The sequence below is a fragment of the Vigna radiata genome, chromosome 8, assembly GCF_000741045.1.
Source record: "Vigna radiata var. radiata cultivar VC1973A chromosome 8, Vradiata_ver6, whole genome shotgun sequence".
Classification (NCBI taxonomy): domain Eukaryota; kingdom Viridiplantae; phylum Streptophyta; class Magnoliopsida; order Fabales; family Fabaceae; genus Vigna; species Vigna radiata.
The window spans coordinates 32933751-32948302 of record NC_028358.1 but is presented as its reverse complement, the minus strand read 5'-3'; the positions used below and the strand labels follow the sequence as shown (position 1 = coordinate 32948302).

The 14552-nt window shown below is 34.0% G+C and overlaps 2 protein-coding genes across 2 annotated transcripts; one reads left to right on the top strand and one right to left on the bottom strand.

Annotated features, from left to right (window-relative positions):
• Positions 1-2286: 2286 nt before the first annotated feature.
• LOC106771670 (pathogenesis-related protein PR-4-like) lies at positions 2287-2805 on the bottom strand. The gene is made up of 2 exons (XM_014657671.2): positions 2551-2805; positions 2287-2474 (listed from the first exon to the last, which is right to left on the bottom strand). The coding sequence occupies exons 1-2, from the start codon at positions 2803-2805 to the stop codon at positions 2304-2306; spliced, it is 426 nt and encodes a 141-aa protein (XP_014513157.1). The 3' UTR covers positions 2287-2303.
• Positions 2806-10941: 8136 nt separating this feature from the next.
• On the top strand, positions 10942-13625 carry LOC106772473 (pentatricopeptide repeat-containing protein PNM1, mitochondrial). Its single transcript, XM_014658894.2, has 2 exons — positions 10942-12861; positions 13046-13625. The coding sequence occupies exon 1, from the start codon at positions 10957-10959 to the stop codon at positions 12634-12636; it is 1680 nt and encodes a 559-aa protein (XP_014514380.2). The 5' UTR covers positions 10942-10956; the 3' UTR covers positions 12637-12861; positions 13046-13625.
• The last annotated feature ends 927 nt before the right edge of the window (positions 13626-14552 follow it).

The following is a 14552-nucleotide window of genomic DNA, read 5'->3' as shown; positions in this document are numbered from 1 at the left end:
TTGTAAGAAGATGGCTTGGTATAAAAATCTGAGTAATGGAAATTATTATTTTTTTCCGTAAAATATATAAAAGGGTATATAAAAAATTATAAATATTATTTTTCTTTTAATAATACAAAAATTGTGGTTTAATTTCGTGAAAACATTTTAGTATTAAAAGACAGACTCGGTGAGTATGCAACGTGTGGTTGTTAAGTAATTTTCCGAACATTTAATGCACTCAGAAGAAGGTGCAGCAAATCTACCCAAACACGTTTATTTTTTATACGTAAAAAAGCAAAAGCCTTTAAAACACAAACACTTATCGAATATTCATTAAAAGAAATTCTCATTTTTTATTAAATATTAAATAGTAAAATAATATATTATAAATCACATCTGACTTTTTAGCGTTTTATATTATTTATATGTAAATATATATACTTCTTCCATTAGTAATAAATCCATATTTATTAAAAGTAATTAAAATTAATTAAACCATATCATGAAATTTTTATCTGTTATAATATTTTTCAAAATTATTTTTAAGTAATCAATGTAAGGAAATAAGAAAAAAAATAATTAGTCTTAATTGAAAGTAAAGTCTTCAATATTCTGATCTTTAAAAAATCATACATTCATTATTTATAGACTAAATTAATTGAGAAGTTTTTGTTTAAAAATTAATGCCAAAAATAATATAATAAACTGGAGGAAATTTGGAGTTTTTTTATTGGATCTTTCTATATATATATAAATTGATTTTGTAAGTATATGTGCAAAATGATCCTTTGCTCCTTGGCAGCTAGCAACAAGAAAACAAGAATACGTTACCCTATTTCAGTCCTCAACTTATCGATTTACTCTTGTGTTATCCAACCACGTTGTTTTAGGAGCTGAATGGGGACTGGCTATTGAAAAAGAAAAAAAAAAGAAATTTTTTTTTAACAATATTACGACGAAAGATAGTTTGTGATTGATCCGTATTAAATATTTTTTAAACACATAACTAAATAAATCAATAAAATAATAACACGTATTTTATTGTAAAAAAATTATTAAGAAAAAATTATCAAAATATAAATATAAAAAAAAAAACAAACATCCAAAAAGGCCTCTTTGGTCTGTTGTGAGTTTGTAAATGATATCATATTTTGTTTACTATAAATCGTTTGTGGCAACAGCAGAAATTGATTACAATAAACAAAATAAGGCTCTTAATGATAAGATCAGAATCATACCGGTACAACATAGGTCAGAATCATCATGCTTCATTGCTCTGCCTATATACATATATCACGACAAAACTAAACAAAATGGTTGGGACATCCAATGAATAAACCCACTTTTAAGTTCTGGCCGCCTCACCTCACTAAGTAACTCATAAATATACACTTTAATTTTTATTTATTTAAATAATGATTTATTTTACACTGCTGTAGAAAGGTTGAAATTTATATTTTTACTATTCTATTAGATGTTGTGTTTCATAGGGGCCGGCCAATCTATGATAAATAGTTATAAAATCACAGCTTTTGCAAACTCATTTGTTTCCTCGTATTACGTTGGAGTTGCATTGCAACGCTTTACATAGTCTCCAACGTAAGGAATATGCAATCATCAGATCGAAAACGAATATATATGCAGTAACTCTATATTATAATGGTCTGAATCAAATGTTTCCCTTGAAAAGTATACGAAAGAAACTCTTGAGAAGATTTTTTTCGTGTCTGGACTAGAAAAAATATGATTTATGAAGCTCATCTTTGTCTTGCTTTTCCTTGTACGCGGCGAATATCGACACTGCACTATTCAATACATATTATTGCGCACAAGGTTTCCCTGTCAACACCCGTGTAATGATTTGTCAAAAAATTTCGCAATCACACCCACATGCAGCCTTGTGCAATGTTTGATGCTATCTGCGACTTTGAATGACTATACACGTTACACAGTCTTTAACTCAGTCTAAATAGTGTTAATTATCTTTAACTTAGAATATGAAACCAAATCCACGTGCTCGCAAATCAAAGTTAATAATATGCACTTTATTTATATGCATCCGGTGACTGCAACTTTGATATCAAACTCCAAAACAAAAAATAAAAGGAAGAACTTCAGCAAAATCCATCCACTAAGGCTTTTATTGTGAAAAAAATGAGACGGAATAAAACAACATTTTTGCTTCCAATTGCATGCAATGCAATCGGTAACCAAAAATAACTTATTGATTATGCTTGTAGTTTTGTGATTAAATATAATTAATAAGAAGCAATCATTATTGGATCTGCTAGCCCTTTCTGCTGAATTATAGAAAGACATGTTTAGTCACCACAGTCGACAAATTCGTAGTGAACAGTAAGATGGCCTTGAGCATTCCCATTTCCGTCGGAGTCAAGCCTTTGGAACACGCTAACGTCCAAGTCCAGACCCCCGTTTTGGCATTGATCCACAATTCTAGCTATTTGCTCATCTCCTGTTCGAGTGTTTGTCACCTACAAAAAACTATTACTGTGATTTCTTCATCAATCAAAAGCAAAAGCATGCACGCATGGTGTAAAGCATACGTACCCTCAAGCACTTGCCACAAGAATCTTGTCCTTGAGGTCCTGCAGGTCCACAGAAGGCTGTCCATCCATATTTGCTTCGCCATGAGAGAGGCTGGTCTGCATCCCAAGTGGCGCAATACGCACTCACTGCCAGCAAATCCCAGTTATGCTGCTCAGGTTGGTATAAATTATACGTAGACTCCACAACGGCACTTTGACCAGAGGCCACAGCCACCACACAAACTATTGACCACACGAAAAGGCTAAGCTTTGTCATTATGGTGTTAAGCTTCATTAATTTGTTATGGTTAGCTAGTTTCGTTGCTGTTCAATGAATACATTTCCTGCATTTATAGCTTCTTTGGGCCGGCATCTATCATTCATATATAGTGAAAATCAAAGCTTTTGCCAAACTCATTGTGTTTCTTCGTCTTAAGTTGGAGTTACAATGCTTTACATAGTCTTTAACGTAGTTCGCCACTCACATATTCTTACTTTTACAAGGAATGTTTCGGTTACAAAATGAATGCGGTAATTGACCACTCTAGACAAAATACAGAATAAAGAGAAGGAACATTTTTTTTTTCGCTAGTTTGATAATTTACTTTTAGCAGTATGTTGGCAATAAAAAAAATAATTTTTATATTAAGAAAGAGATTTAAGGATAAAATAGTGGAGGTAATTAAAGTATGTATAAAATTTTGTTGGATGTAAAACAATAATACCCTAAAGAAAAACTAAAGTAAGAAATATTAGTCTAAATTGATGATTATTTGTTTCTCAACATAAATTTATTTATTTAGATTGCCCTTTATTGCTAATGCTTAAATTAGTTTTTAATTAAGTAGTGATGTAGATTAATTACTTTCATAATTAATGTTGAAGATCAACTTATATTCTAATTCATAAATCAATTATATTTTTTTATTCATAATTAAAATTAGGGTTAAATATGTTTTTGGTCCCTTAACTTTTAGGGAAAATTTGAATTAGTCACTCTTCAAAACTTTCGCCTAATTTAGTCCTCTAACTTTAAAAATGTATGAATTTAGTCCTTTTAATCAAAATTTGTTAAACTTATTTGATGTTTCAAGCACGTTTCTTTAGGTTGTTTATATTATTTGACACATTTTTGCTTCAATATTAAGTGAGAAATGTGTTTGAAACATTAAATAAACTTAACAAAATTTAGTTAAAAGGACTAAATTCATACATTTCTAAAGTTAGAGGACTAAATTAGGCCAAAGTTTCGAAGAGAGACTAATTCCAATTTTGACTAAAAGTTAGGGGATCAAAAACATATTTAACTCTTAAAATTATTTTAGATACCAATTATTTTAAATTTATAAATTAAAATTTAAAGTATTTGTTATAGTAATTAATTATTTTTTTGTTTTTAAAATTGATTATTATTTAAATATTTTTTAATATTATTTGATAGGTTAAACTATATTATAAGATGACCAATTTATAATACAAAAAATGGCATTATATCTTTTATAGTTCTAATATATAATGAATTTTCTAATGTTTTATATTTCATACAACATTACTCGTTTTTAATAGTGTTTTATTTGTTATCATATTGTTGTTTTAATTCATTTAAATATAATATATTTTTTAAATAATGGTTATTTTAAAAAAAGGGTTGTGAAAACCTTTTTTTTTTTGCCATATTTAGTTTGCAGAGAGCAATGCGCCTACAACTGTTATAATGCAATTCCCACTAGATTTAGATAGGACAAAAGAAAGAGCGACAAAAATTTGAGTTAGCCGCAAATGGCGCGTTTCTTGTCTTTAGAATAAATAAAGGAATTGGCAAAAGCAGAGTTGCGTTGTGTTATCCAGATGTGTTCATGGGATCTCTTAAGCATATGTCAAAGAGCTCCGATTTTGTCTGTCTCGTCTAATTATAGTCGGGTCTATTCATTTTGGCCTTTAGATAGTGTTTTGGCAAGCTTCTTTCCGATTTGTCACCAAATCGTTGTGACTTACAAAGAACATTCTGACACTCAAGTCAAATAGATCTCAAAAAGGTCAAAGTGAATCTGATTAGACAAAAGATAGTTTAACCTGGTAATCAATCTTATATTTATAGACATTATTCCTAACAATTACCATTAACTGTTTATAAATTTTGTATCTTCTGTTTCTCTTAATATTCACCTATTAAGGTCATTAATTACCTTTTAATACTCCCTTTAACGTTCATTCGCTATTCAATCTTGTAACTGGACTTTCTCAACTCCACCGATCAGCCACCTTTTGCCTTATCGCTCCACTCCCGACCGGCCGACCTCCCATCCATACTAGAGCTATTATCTTGTATCCCATGCAACTTTTTTTTCTGATGATTATTCAAACATCTTAATTAGTATAATATAAATCTTGGATTTTTCTTTTGGATTTAAATATTACATTATTTTTTGTATTATTTGTACTTGTAAATATTACATCTACCAATATTTGTATTGTTTATATATATATATATATATATATATATATATATATATATATATATATATATTTTTCTTAGAATGGATTTTATAAGAAGATATGTATCTAGCGGGACATATCAATTGTGAGAACGTGATCAATCCTTTTAAGAGAGAAATCAATCGGTCCCTATTAAAATAAGTTAAATGTTTGATTAATTTATATAGGTTAAATATGTGATTGTTAAATTTTTTACTATGTATTTAATTGTAATATTAATTGCTTTATAAATAAAATTTAAATTGACTTTAACATTCGAGCACTTTTAGTAGTATTTTCGAACGGTTAGAGAATAATATAACTTAGTACATAAAACATTGAAACAGGCGAGAAGGAAATTGTATAAGTGGATGTTCGATCCTACACTTCAAATATTTTGACAGCCATTATAGGATATGCTTTGTTCAAATTGATGTAGTCAGTGCACGCTATTGATCATTCACTAGTGCAAAAACGTTGTTTAATGTCACTCATTAGACGTCGGTTCCATGAAAATTCGACGTCTATTACTGCATGATGGCATTATCGTAAATAAATTGGAAAACTAGACATCAGTTTCGATGTCCGGCGACGTCTATGACATCATAGACGTCGCACCTGCCACAAACTGACGTCTAATTGCCTGAGGTATGTGATAAGACAGTCCATTGACGTCGGTGTTCACGGGGACTGACGTCTACTAGGCTACAATTAATGCTGCCCATCAAATTCCTAGGAGCTTAGACGTGAGCTAGAAAGGGCACCGACGCCTACGTCACTGACAGGAAATCAAACGTCAACCAGTTCAGCTTTAGACGTCGAATAGACGTCGGATCCCGTGAAAAAGCGACGTCGACAGGGCTACAATTAATGTTGTTCACCTGATTCCCCAGGCAATTAGACATCACGTAGTCAAACGTCGACATCTAAGGCCTGTCTAGAAGGCGGGAAGACAAAAATTCTTCAATTTAGACGTCAGTTCTGAGGGGCACCGACATCTAAGTTCCTGTATTTTCACCAAATTCGAGGGTTTTAGACATCGGCTGTGACGGGCACCGACGTGAACTACCCTAACAGGAAACCAAAACTTCAATCTTTTCAGCTTCATAGACGTCGGATCCCCTGAAACACCGACATCTCTAGACGTCGGTTTCAGGAACAACTGACGCCCCATTTCATTTTAAATAGACCGCAGACTCTTCTCACCATTCAACTTCTCCTCTTCTTTTACTCGTTTGCGCACCTCTACTTTTTATCTCTTGCGGTATTGCATTGTCGTTTCTCAATATGTTATTGTCTTTGTCCTCTCCTTTTTCTCTCTTGCATCCCAGGTGCGTGGTTTTTTTTATGCTTTACCGTTTAAACTTTCTTTAGTTTTTTATCGATTATCTTGTCGTTCAACTGATTGAAATTTGGCTTTCTTTGTGTTGTGTTTTAGTGCAGTTTTGATCCTTTCTTTGGGTAACATAGTGTAACATTCTCCCTTTGCTTGCTTCCTCACAAGAAGAGTGGCGATCTTTTGAGTTTTCTATGGCTTCCGACCCAAAATGGAACTTGGGTCCTTGTCTAGTTCTCGTATCATCGTAATTTTTTTCCTTTGCGGTTGAATAACGAGAAGTAGTCATGGACCCAGGTTCGGTTTTGGGTTGATTGTTATAGAAGATTCAAAAGAGCAAGCTTTTTTATGGGGAAACTAGCGAGAGGAGAGTGTTACACAATGTTACCGAAAGTCTAGATCAAAACTGCACTAAAACACAACGCCTTTGTTAGACGTCTGCATGGTCCGACGTCTATAAGAACATAGACGTCGGTTAGTGTCATTTACAACCTCTATATATTCATGTTGACGTCGGTTTAGGAATAGGCGGACGTCTATATAGAGTAAATAGACGTCGGTTTGAGTATAAGCAGACGTCTATATAGACGTCGGTGGATATCGTTAACTGACGTGTATATAGACGTCAGTTGGATGAATTCCGACGTCACATAGACGTCACCCGTATAGACGTCGGTTGGGAAAGTGACGTTAAAAGCCCAAATTAACCGACGTTAAACAACGTTTTTGCACTAGTGACTTGACTTCTTCACGAGGACCATGTTGGAGAGCCAAGTGGTGTACTCGACCTCTCGAATGAATCTTGCTTCTCATAACTTTTTAACTTCGATCTCAATTGCTTTTTGCCTTTCCTCTCTCAGCTCGCGTTTCCTCTGTTCTACCAGACGATCCTCCTTGAAAATGGCTAACTTGTGAGACATCACCCCTGAATGTATTCTAGGCATGTCGACTGACGTCCAAGCAAACAAGTCTTTGTTTTCTAGGAGCACAACCATTACCATCTGCTCTTGTTCCTGATTCAAATCATTGCTCAACTTGATCGTCCACTCGACCTAGTTCAAACACTTGGTTTCTCCTTATGACTCCATCTTGTCGGAGGTATTTATTCTCGAGTCTTGATCTATCATTGTTACCTTCTATCGGCAAACCTTCCAAGGGGATATGATGTCACCTTTAGGCTAGCCATATATCACTCTTAATTAGGTTGTTTTCTTTATCTGCGTGCACTATAAATTCAACCCCTATCGAATGGAAACTTCTTGGCCAAGTGTTGAGTAGATACTATGGCTCCAAATATGTTTATGCACGTTATAGGAAGTGTTGGCCTCTACTAGCAGGTACCATACTTGTTTATAAAATTGTCATTTAAGCTCTTAGCTTATGGGCTGAACTTGACCCCCTATAAAATCAAGTCATATTTTTCTAGTCAACTTAGTAGGGAACTTCTTAAAAGCCCCAACCCTATATAAAGTGGGTTGAGGAATGTTAGGATGGTGTTGGCCCCTTAAAACTAAATTAGTTCATTTTTAATGCATTTTCAATTATTCTTTTCATTTGCTTTGTAATATTTGCCCATTAGTTTTCAAGTTTCCATGACATTTTACAAATATTCCTTTTTCTTTAAATATTGTTGAATATAGTCAAACTATGTATGAGATTAATCTTCCTTGTATTGAATGTACACATAGGGTATTGTATTTATAATAAAAGAAATATGGGTTAAGTCTAAAATACAGATAAGGAATAATAACAAACTCACTAACGATAAAAGATAAAGATAAGATAAAAAAATAATATATCTAACACTTTCTCTCAAGCAGATGCATTCAAATTGTATGTACCAAACTTGTTACTAATATAATCAATAAAGACTTAGCAAAAATATCTCCTTATGCACTTGAGTGACACCAAATTGTTAATGATTTGCGAATACGACATAAAAGAAGAAAACCCAACCCAAAAGACTTCCCTTAAGCAACGAATATGGGATGTCGCTTTATATAAATATCTTCTTGCATTTGTCGTTGAGAAATGCATTATTTACATGTAGTTGATAAAGAGTTTGGACAAAGGTCGATGAATAACTAATATCAGTTGTGGAGAATAATATTGGACAATGGTACACTATTGCAAAACTTCAATTATGATGACTTTGACAAAGAAGATTACCATCAGTATTGGACGAAAATCAAAGTTGACAAACAACGACAAACTGTAGGGACTAGATTATCATCAGTAACAGATGGTCACCTTCAGTGCTTCACAACGATAGACTATAGGAACTAGATTGGACCACCTAAAAAACAAACTTCCCTTCACAACAAACGACAAAAATGATAACGTGTCGACAGTGAAGGTTGAAGATATGAATCTTCAAAAGAATGGTCTATTTTATTTATCAAAGCACTTAGAAACTGATTCCCCCCACTGGATAACGTTAATGGACAAAGGCAACGAACAATGGACAACAGTGAAATGGACAATGATAGAGAACATAAATTATGAGAGCAAGACTAAAGTACTCAAACACAAGTGTTGAAAGACAAAATTCTTAGGGCGACCAGTGGAGACAATCAAAACTATGTTGTCATTAGTCAAAACTGGAATTTCAATTGTGGCAGCGGTAGATGGCGGCAACATCAGTAGTGACAATAAACAACAACGCCGCCAACCGCAGAAGTAGACAGTGATGTCGTCGATAGTGATGCCATCGATAATGATGCCGTCAATAGTGATGTCATCGATAGTGACAAGTGTAGTGGTAGAAGCCATAATTATTTTTTCTCAAAAGAACCTCAGGCTCTAGATACTGTGTTAAATATAATAAAATTATATATGAGATTAATTTCTCTTGTGTTAAATATACAAAGAGTATTGTATTTATAATAGAAGAAATATGAATTAAGCCCAAAATATAAATAAAAAATAAACAATAAACTAACTAGAAATAAAAGATAAAATAAAGATAATATATCTAACAAATATAAATATATAAATATTAGTTTAATAAAAAACTATTCAAAATAGTGTTTTAATTGTAATCAAATTTTAGATGCATAATTTCATTACTTTGAAAAGTTGAAAATATAATATAAGTTGAGTTTGTTTAAACTTAAAAATAAGGTAATTTTGAAAGAAAAAAAAAATTCAAAAAAAGTTATTTTTTATAAGTCTATAAATGACTTATATTTGGATACAATTGTAAAACCACGTTTTCTTTTAATTTTTTTGGGTTTTGAAAATGGTTATGAATTTATTTTGATAAATTATTTTAAAAAAATTATATATAAATAAGCTTTTAACTTATTTTAAGTTTTGACATCTAAAATATAATAAACGTGTTTGAATTTAAAAAGATATAGATTTTTCTAAAAAGAATCACCCATAAAAAAAATCAAATAAGTTATTATTTTTATTAACAATGTTAATATAACATAAAATTTTCATATATCAAAATTGAATAAAAATATACAAAATTTTATGGATACAATTGTATAATTAAGTTAATTAAAAAATGCCCAAATATTGGACATGATTAAGTTATAATATCAAATAAGTCTATATGTTAACTTAATCAACAAACTTTTGAATATTATTAAAAATATATTATTAGAAATAAAATAATTAATATCTTAAAAGAAAGTTAATGCAATGGTCTTAACTCATCGATTAGCCTAGTCCTTCACAAATAACTTTATACGATATAATTTTTGTAGGGAATAATGATCAAGAAATAGAATAAAGCCCTTGATAATTTCTTTCGCATGAAAGATTTGGGAGAATTACAATTTTTTTCTTAGTTTTAAAGTGGCACAGATAAAGAAAGGCATCGTAATAAATCAGCAAAAATATGCACTACAGGTCTTTTGGGATGCAAAATAGTATTTACACCTATTCTTAAAACCAAGAAGATTTCAATAAACTTGTTAATATTATTCATCTTCTTATTTTTTTTATTACTCCTTTTCTATTTTTCTTATCAATATACTTGTTAATATTTGTCTTTTAACATATTCAGACGTGTGTCTCTTGTTACATCACATTCATTAATTCTAAAAGTATAGTTAACAGAAGTTCCATTTCAAGAGAAATTCAATATTGAAGTGGACCAAACTAATTTAATTTTCACCTACCATATTTATTTCGCTCATTAAACGTTTATCACTAAAGAAATTTTAAAATGGAACGAATACTATAAAATTATTGTCATTTCATTTCTGGTCCCTCCCAAAGTGTGAAACATCGTGGATTTTTAAATATTCAGTTTATATATAACTTAGATCTTGATCAATAATATAGGTCTATTTTAATAAAATTAACTTAATTTAGATTTTTTAACTTTTTAGATTTGATTTAATAGATTTTATGTTATATTTTCTGTCACTGCAAGAGCATCTGCGGTAACAGTTCTCAGTTGAAAGGGAAATATTAACCTTAATATAAAAAAGGCAACTCGTCTAATAGATTTCTGAATGTGCAGTTTTATTTTTTTATTTTTTTTATATTTTAGATTTTCTGAAACTCTCCAAATTATACAACTTAAAACTAAAAATGGACATCCTAAATTAAAGGGTAAATTTAAAATTTTAAAAGTTTATGGAAGTATAGATTGAAATTATGGAGTTACAGAAAGAAATAGCTTCTTTAGACCACTTAATTTGTTTTGGGCTAAAAAACTTCTATCGAAAGCCCAAGTTGAATGGGGGCTATGTTGTGTTTCTTATGGTTGCTCCTCCTTCCTCATCGTGTTCTTCTGCATTTCTTCATTCTAAAACCCTAAACATGTCTCTGCAACTTCGGAGACTCTTACTCCGTTGTAATTCCTTTTCATTGACATCTCCTTCTCCGATTCACCCTCCTCCTCTTCTCTTTCCTCGGCATTCCTCAACCCATTTCCATTTCAGGACTCTCTTCTCTCCTTCGCTCTTTATAAACAGACATTTCTCGTCGGTAACTAAAATAGACCCAATTGCGCATAACCTCTCCTTTGAGCTTCTGAATGAACCGAACTCTGACCCTCACTCAGTTTCGAAGCGTCTCCACCTCAGCTTCTCCCACATCACTCCAACCCCCGATTTGATTCTCCAAACCCTAAACCTCTGTCCCCAAGCTGGCCGCAATGTATTAGGCTTCCACCACTGGCTCTCTTCCAATCCCCAATTCACACACACTGACCACACGCTATCATATTTCGTCGACTACTTTGGCCGCCGCAAGGACTTCAAAGCCACGCATGACCTCCTCTCCACCGCAGCCGCTGTCGGACCCAAGACCCTTGAATCGGCGATCGGCCGCCTCGTGCGTGCTGTCCGGCCCAGCCAGGCGGTTCAGTTCTTTGAGAGAATGGAGAGAGACTACGGGATGAAGCGTGATCGCTGTTCGCTGAAGGTAGTCGTGGAGAAGCTGTGTTCAAAGGGCTTCGCGAGTTACGCGGAGAAGATGGTGAAGGATTTGGCTAGGGAGTTTTTCCCCGACGAAGAGACGTGTGATTTGTTGATCAGAGGCTGGTGCGTGAATGGGAAGCTCGAGGAAGCTCAGAGGCTCGCCGGTGAGATGTATCGTGGAGGATTTGAGCTTGGTGTAGGGTCTTACAATGCAATGCTTGAATGCGTTTGTAAGCTTTGTCGCGAGAAGGATCCGTTTCGGTTGGATTCGGAGGTGGAGAAGGTGCTGGTGGAGATGGAGTACCGTGGGGTTCCCAGGAATGTGGAGACTTTCAATGTGGTAATAACGAATCTGTGTAAGATTAGGAGGACCGAGGATGCGTTGAGGTTGTTTGGTAGTATGGGAGAGTGGGGGTGTTATCCTAATGAGTCTACTTTTCTTGTTTTGATCAGGAGTTTGTATCAGGCTGCTAGACTGGAGGAGGGGGATGAAATGATTGATAGGATGAGATCTGCTGGGTATGGTGAGTTTCTTGACAAGAAGGCTTACTATCAGTTCCTCAGGATTTTGTGTGGCATTGAGAGGATTGATCATGCTTTGAGTGTGTTTGCTATGATGAAGGCTGATGGGTGTGTACCCGGGGTTAAAACTTATGACTTATTGATGGGGAAATTGGGTTCCCACAATCGTGTTGATAGGGCTAATGCTTTGTTCAATGAAGCAAAGAGTAGGGGACTACCTGTGATTCTTAAAGATTATGCTGTTGACCCAAGGTACCTGAAGAAGAAGAGCGTTGTCAAGGTTGTGAAGAAGAGGGAAACCTTGCCTGAGAAAATGGCTAGGAAGAGAAGCCGCCTGAAACAAATTCGGTTGAGCTTTGTGAAGAAGCCCAAACGTATGATGGGTCGTTAATGATCGCATTTTTTGTACTTCAAAGATTTTGGAATAGTTTTGCCTATTTAATCATCATTTTCTGTGTCCTCGTTAGCGTTGCCTATTCAAAGATAAGTTCTTGTATGAAAATGGTTCCTTTGTAGGAGATAGACGACATATTTAGAAATAATTTTTGTACTGGCTTTACGTTGGTTCGGCTGCGGGGGGATGAATGCAGAGCCAGTATAACGGGTTTATAATCAGGTATTCATTCGACGTCTGAGAATGGTACAATTTAAATGAGAAATAAATGTAACAATAATGTGACTACTGAACTTTAGAAGGTCCTACATTCACAGCAGGGCAACACGTCAATTGAAAGATAAGATGGTGTCAATTTAATTCTGTTTTAGTAGTTGTCTCTTTTCATTCTTTGTCCCATTCACAGGTCAGTATCCAATGGTTCTGTTGAAGGTTTATTGCCAAATATTCAGCTTTGGAAACTGAAATAGCTAGCTTAAAGTTTGGGCACCTATCAGATTGTAAGAGCCACTTTGTAGTTTATGGAGCAAGAATAGAAGATGGGTTATAGCTCGAATTATTCTGCACCAAATGTTCAAAGAAGAATCCCGGTGTAGAATTGGTTGCTGGAGCTTAGGCCACTACTGGTACTATTGTTGTTATCGTCCAAATCACTTGCTAAGACTGTCCTTGCAATTAGGTAGAACTATAGCCTCTGTGCTGCTGCAATATTTTTCAGTTCTGGCTGTGAAGGGGCTGTTAGAGTTCCACCTAGCATTCCAGTTAAACTAAAGGGCCATCAGGTTTATGAATTTCTAGGCAGTTTCTGCTTTGGATAAACATTCTTTCCTGCATGGAGTTTTCACTGAGCTTCGTAGTATCTGATAATGTGACTTGTGTTTAGTGTGGTGTTGGTATGATTTGTAGTCTTTTATTATATTTTTAGTTTTCAGTTATCGGCATCCATTGTTATTGTTTCTTTCCAATCAGTGTTCCTACTTTTGTTATTCTAGTACCTTACGTTTTCTAATGACTAGTTCCTTTTCTTCTTGTAAAGTTAAAGAAGCCTTGGTTGTGGGAGCGGTTTCCCTTACGTTGTGTCGCGAACGTCAGGGTAACCATTGCGTTGTTCTCAGCCATTAAATTATTTGTGTGTAGAATTTTGACATCTATCTTGGTCTAGTGTTTTTATTTTAATTTTAATCTGTGAAAACATGTATCAATAAAAGTCAAACTTCAAAATCGTTTAATGGTTGATGACTAGATAGTGAACTTAGAACTCCTGCTGGCTTTCGGCGTTGACAATTAGATGGCCACAATGGATGATGGTACTCTGACGGAGGATTCCGGTGCACTGTACACAATAGTGTGATACATGGTGTGAACTAAGCAGGCAGCGTAAAGAGGTGGATATTAGACACCTGGAGGTTACCTTGGCCCTCAAAGAGGAGGTTCTGCTGTTGGTGATTTTGGTGCTCAATGCAATTGTAGTGGATAAAAACTTCGAGGACTGTCGCCACACCAGGACATTATGATAAAAAGCTCGATGATATATATCGACACTGAACTCAATTGTTGGTAATGGTTGAAAGCTAAAGGGATGAATCTGAGTTTGGTATAGGAGTGCATTCGAAGGTAGAATTGGATATTAAGCAGTCGGAGTCCAGAAAGAACCGATCTGAAAGAATCAAACGGCCGATCTGACGATTGGTGCCACAACATCAGGCAATTCTGTCCTCTCTAGTTGTGTACATAGAAATACATTTGGTGTATTGGGTGACTTGCAAGAATATTTCACAGTACCCTTCTAACACTGTTACCAAAACCCATGCTTTATGGCAGCTTGCTCCACAACATGGTGATTTAAGGATAATTTGCCTCACATTTAGGATGTCTGCAAATAATCTTGATTCTTTGTAGAAGATTGTTAGGAA

Coding starts and splice junctions, on each gene's coding strand:
- LOC106772473 (XM_014658894.2), top strand. CDS start 10,957: ATGGAGTTACAGAAAGAAATAGCTTCTTTAGACCACTTAATTTGTTTT.
- LOC106771670 (XM_014657671.2), bottom strand. CDS start 2,805: ATGACAAAGCTTAGCCTTTTCGTGTGGTCAATAGTTTGTGTGGTGGCT. Junction 2,475..2,550: donor CTTGTGGCAAGTGCTTGAGG/GTACGTATGCTT, acceptor AGTTTTTTGTAG/GTGACAAACACTCGAACAGG.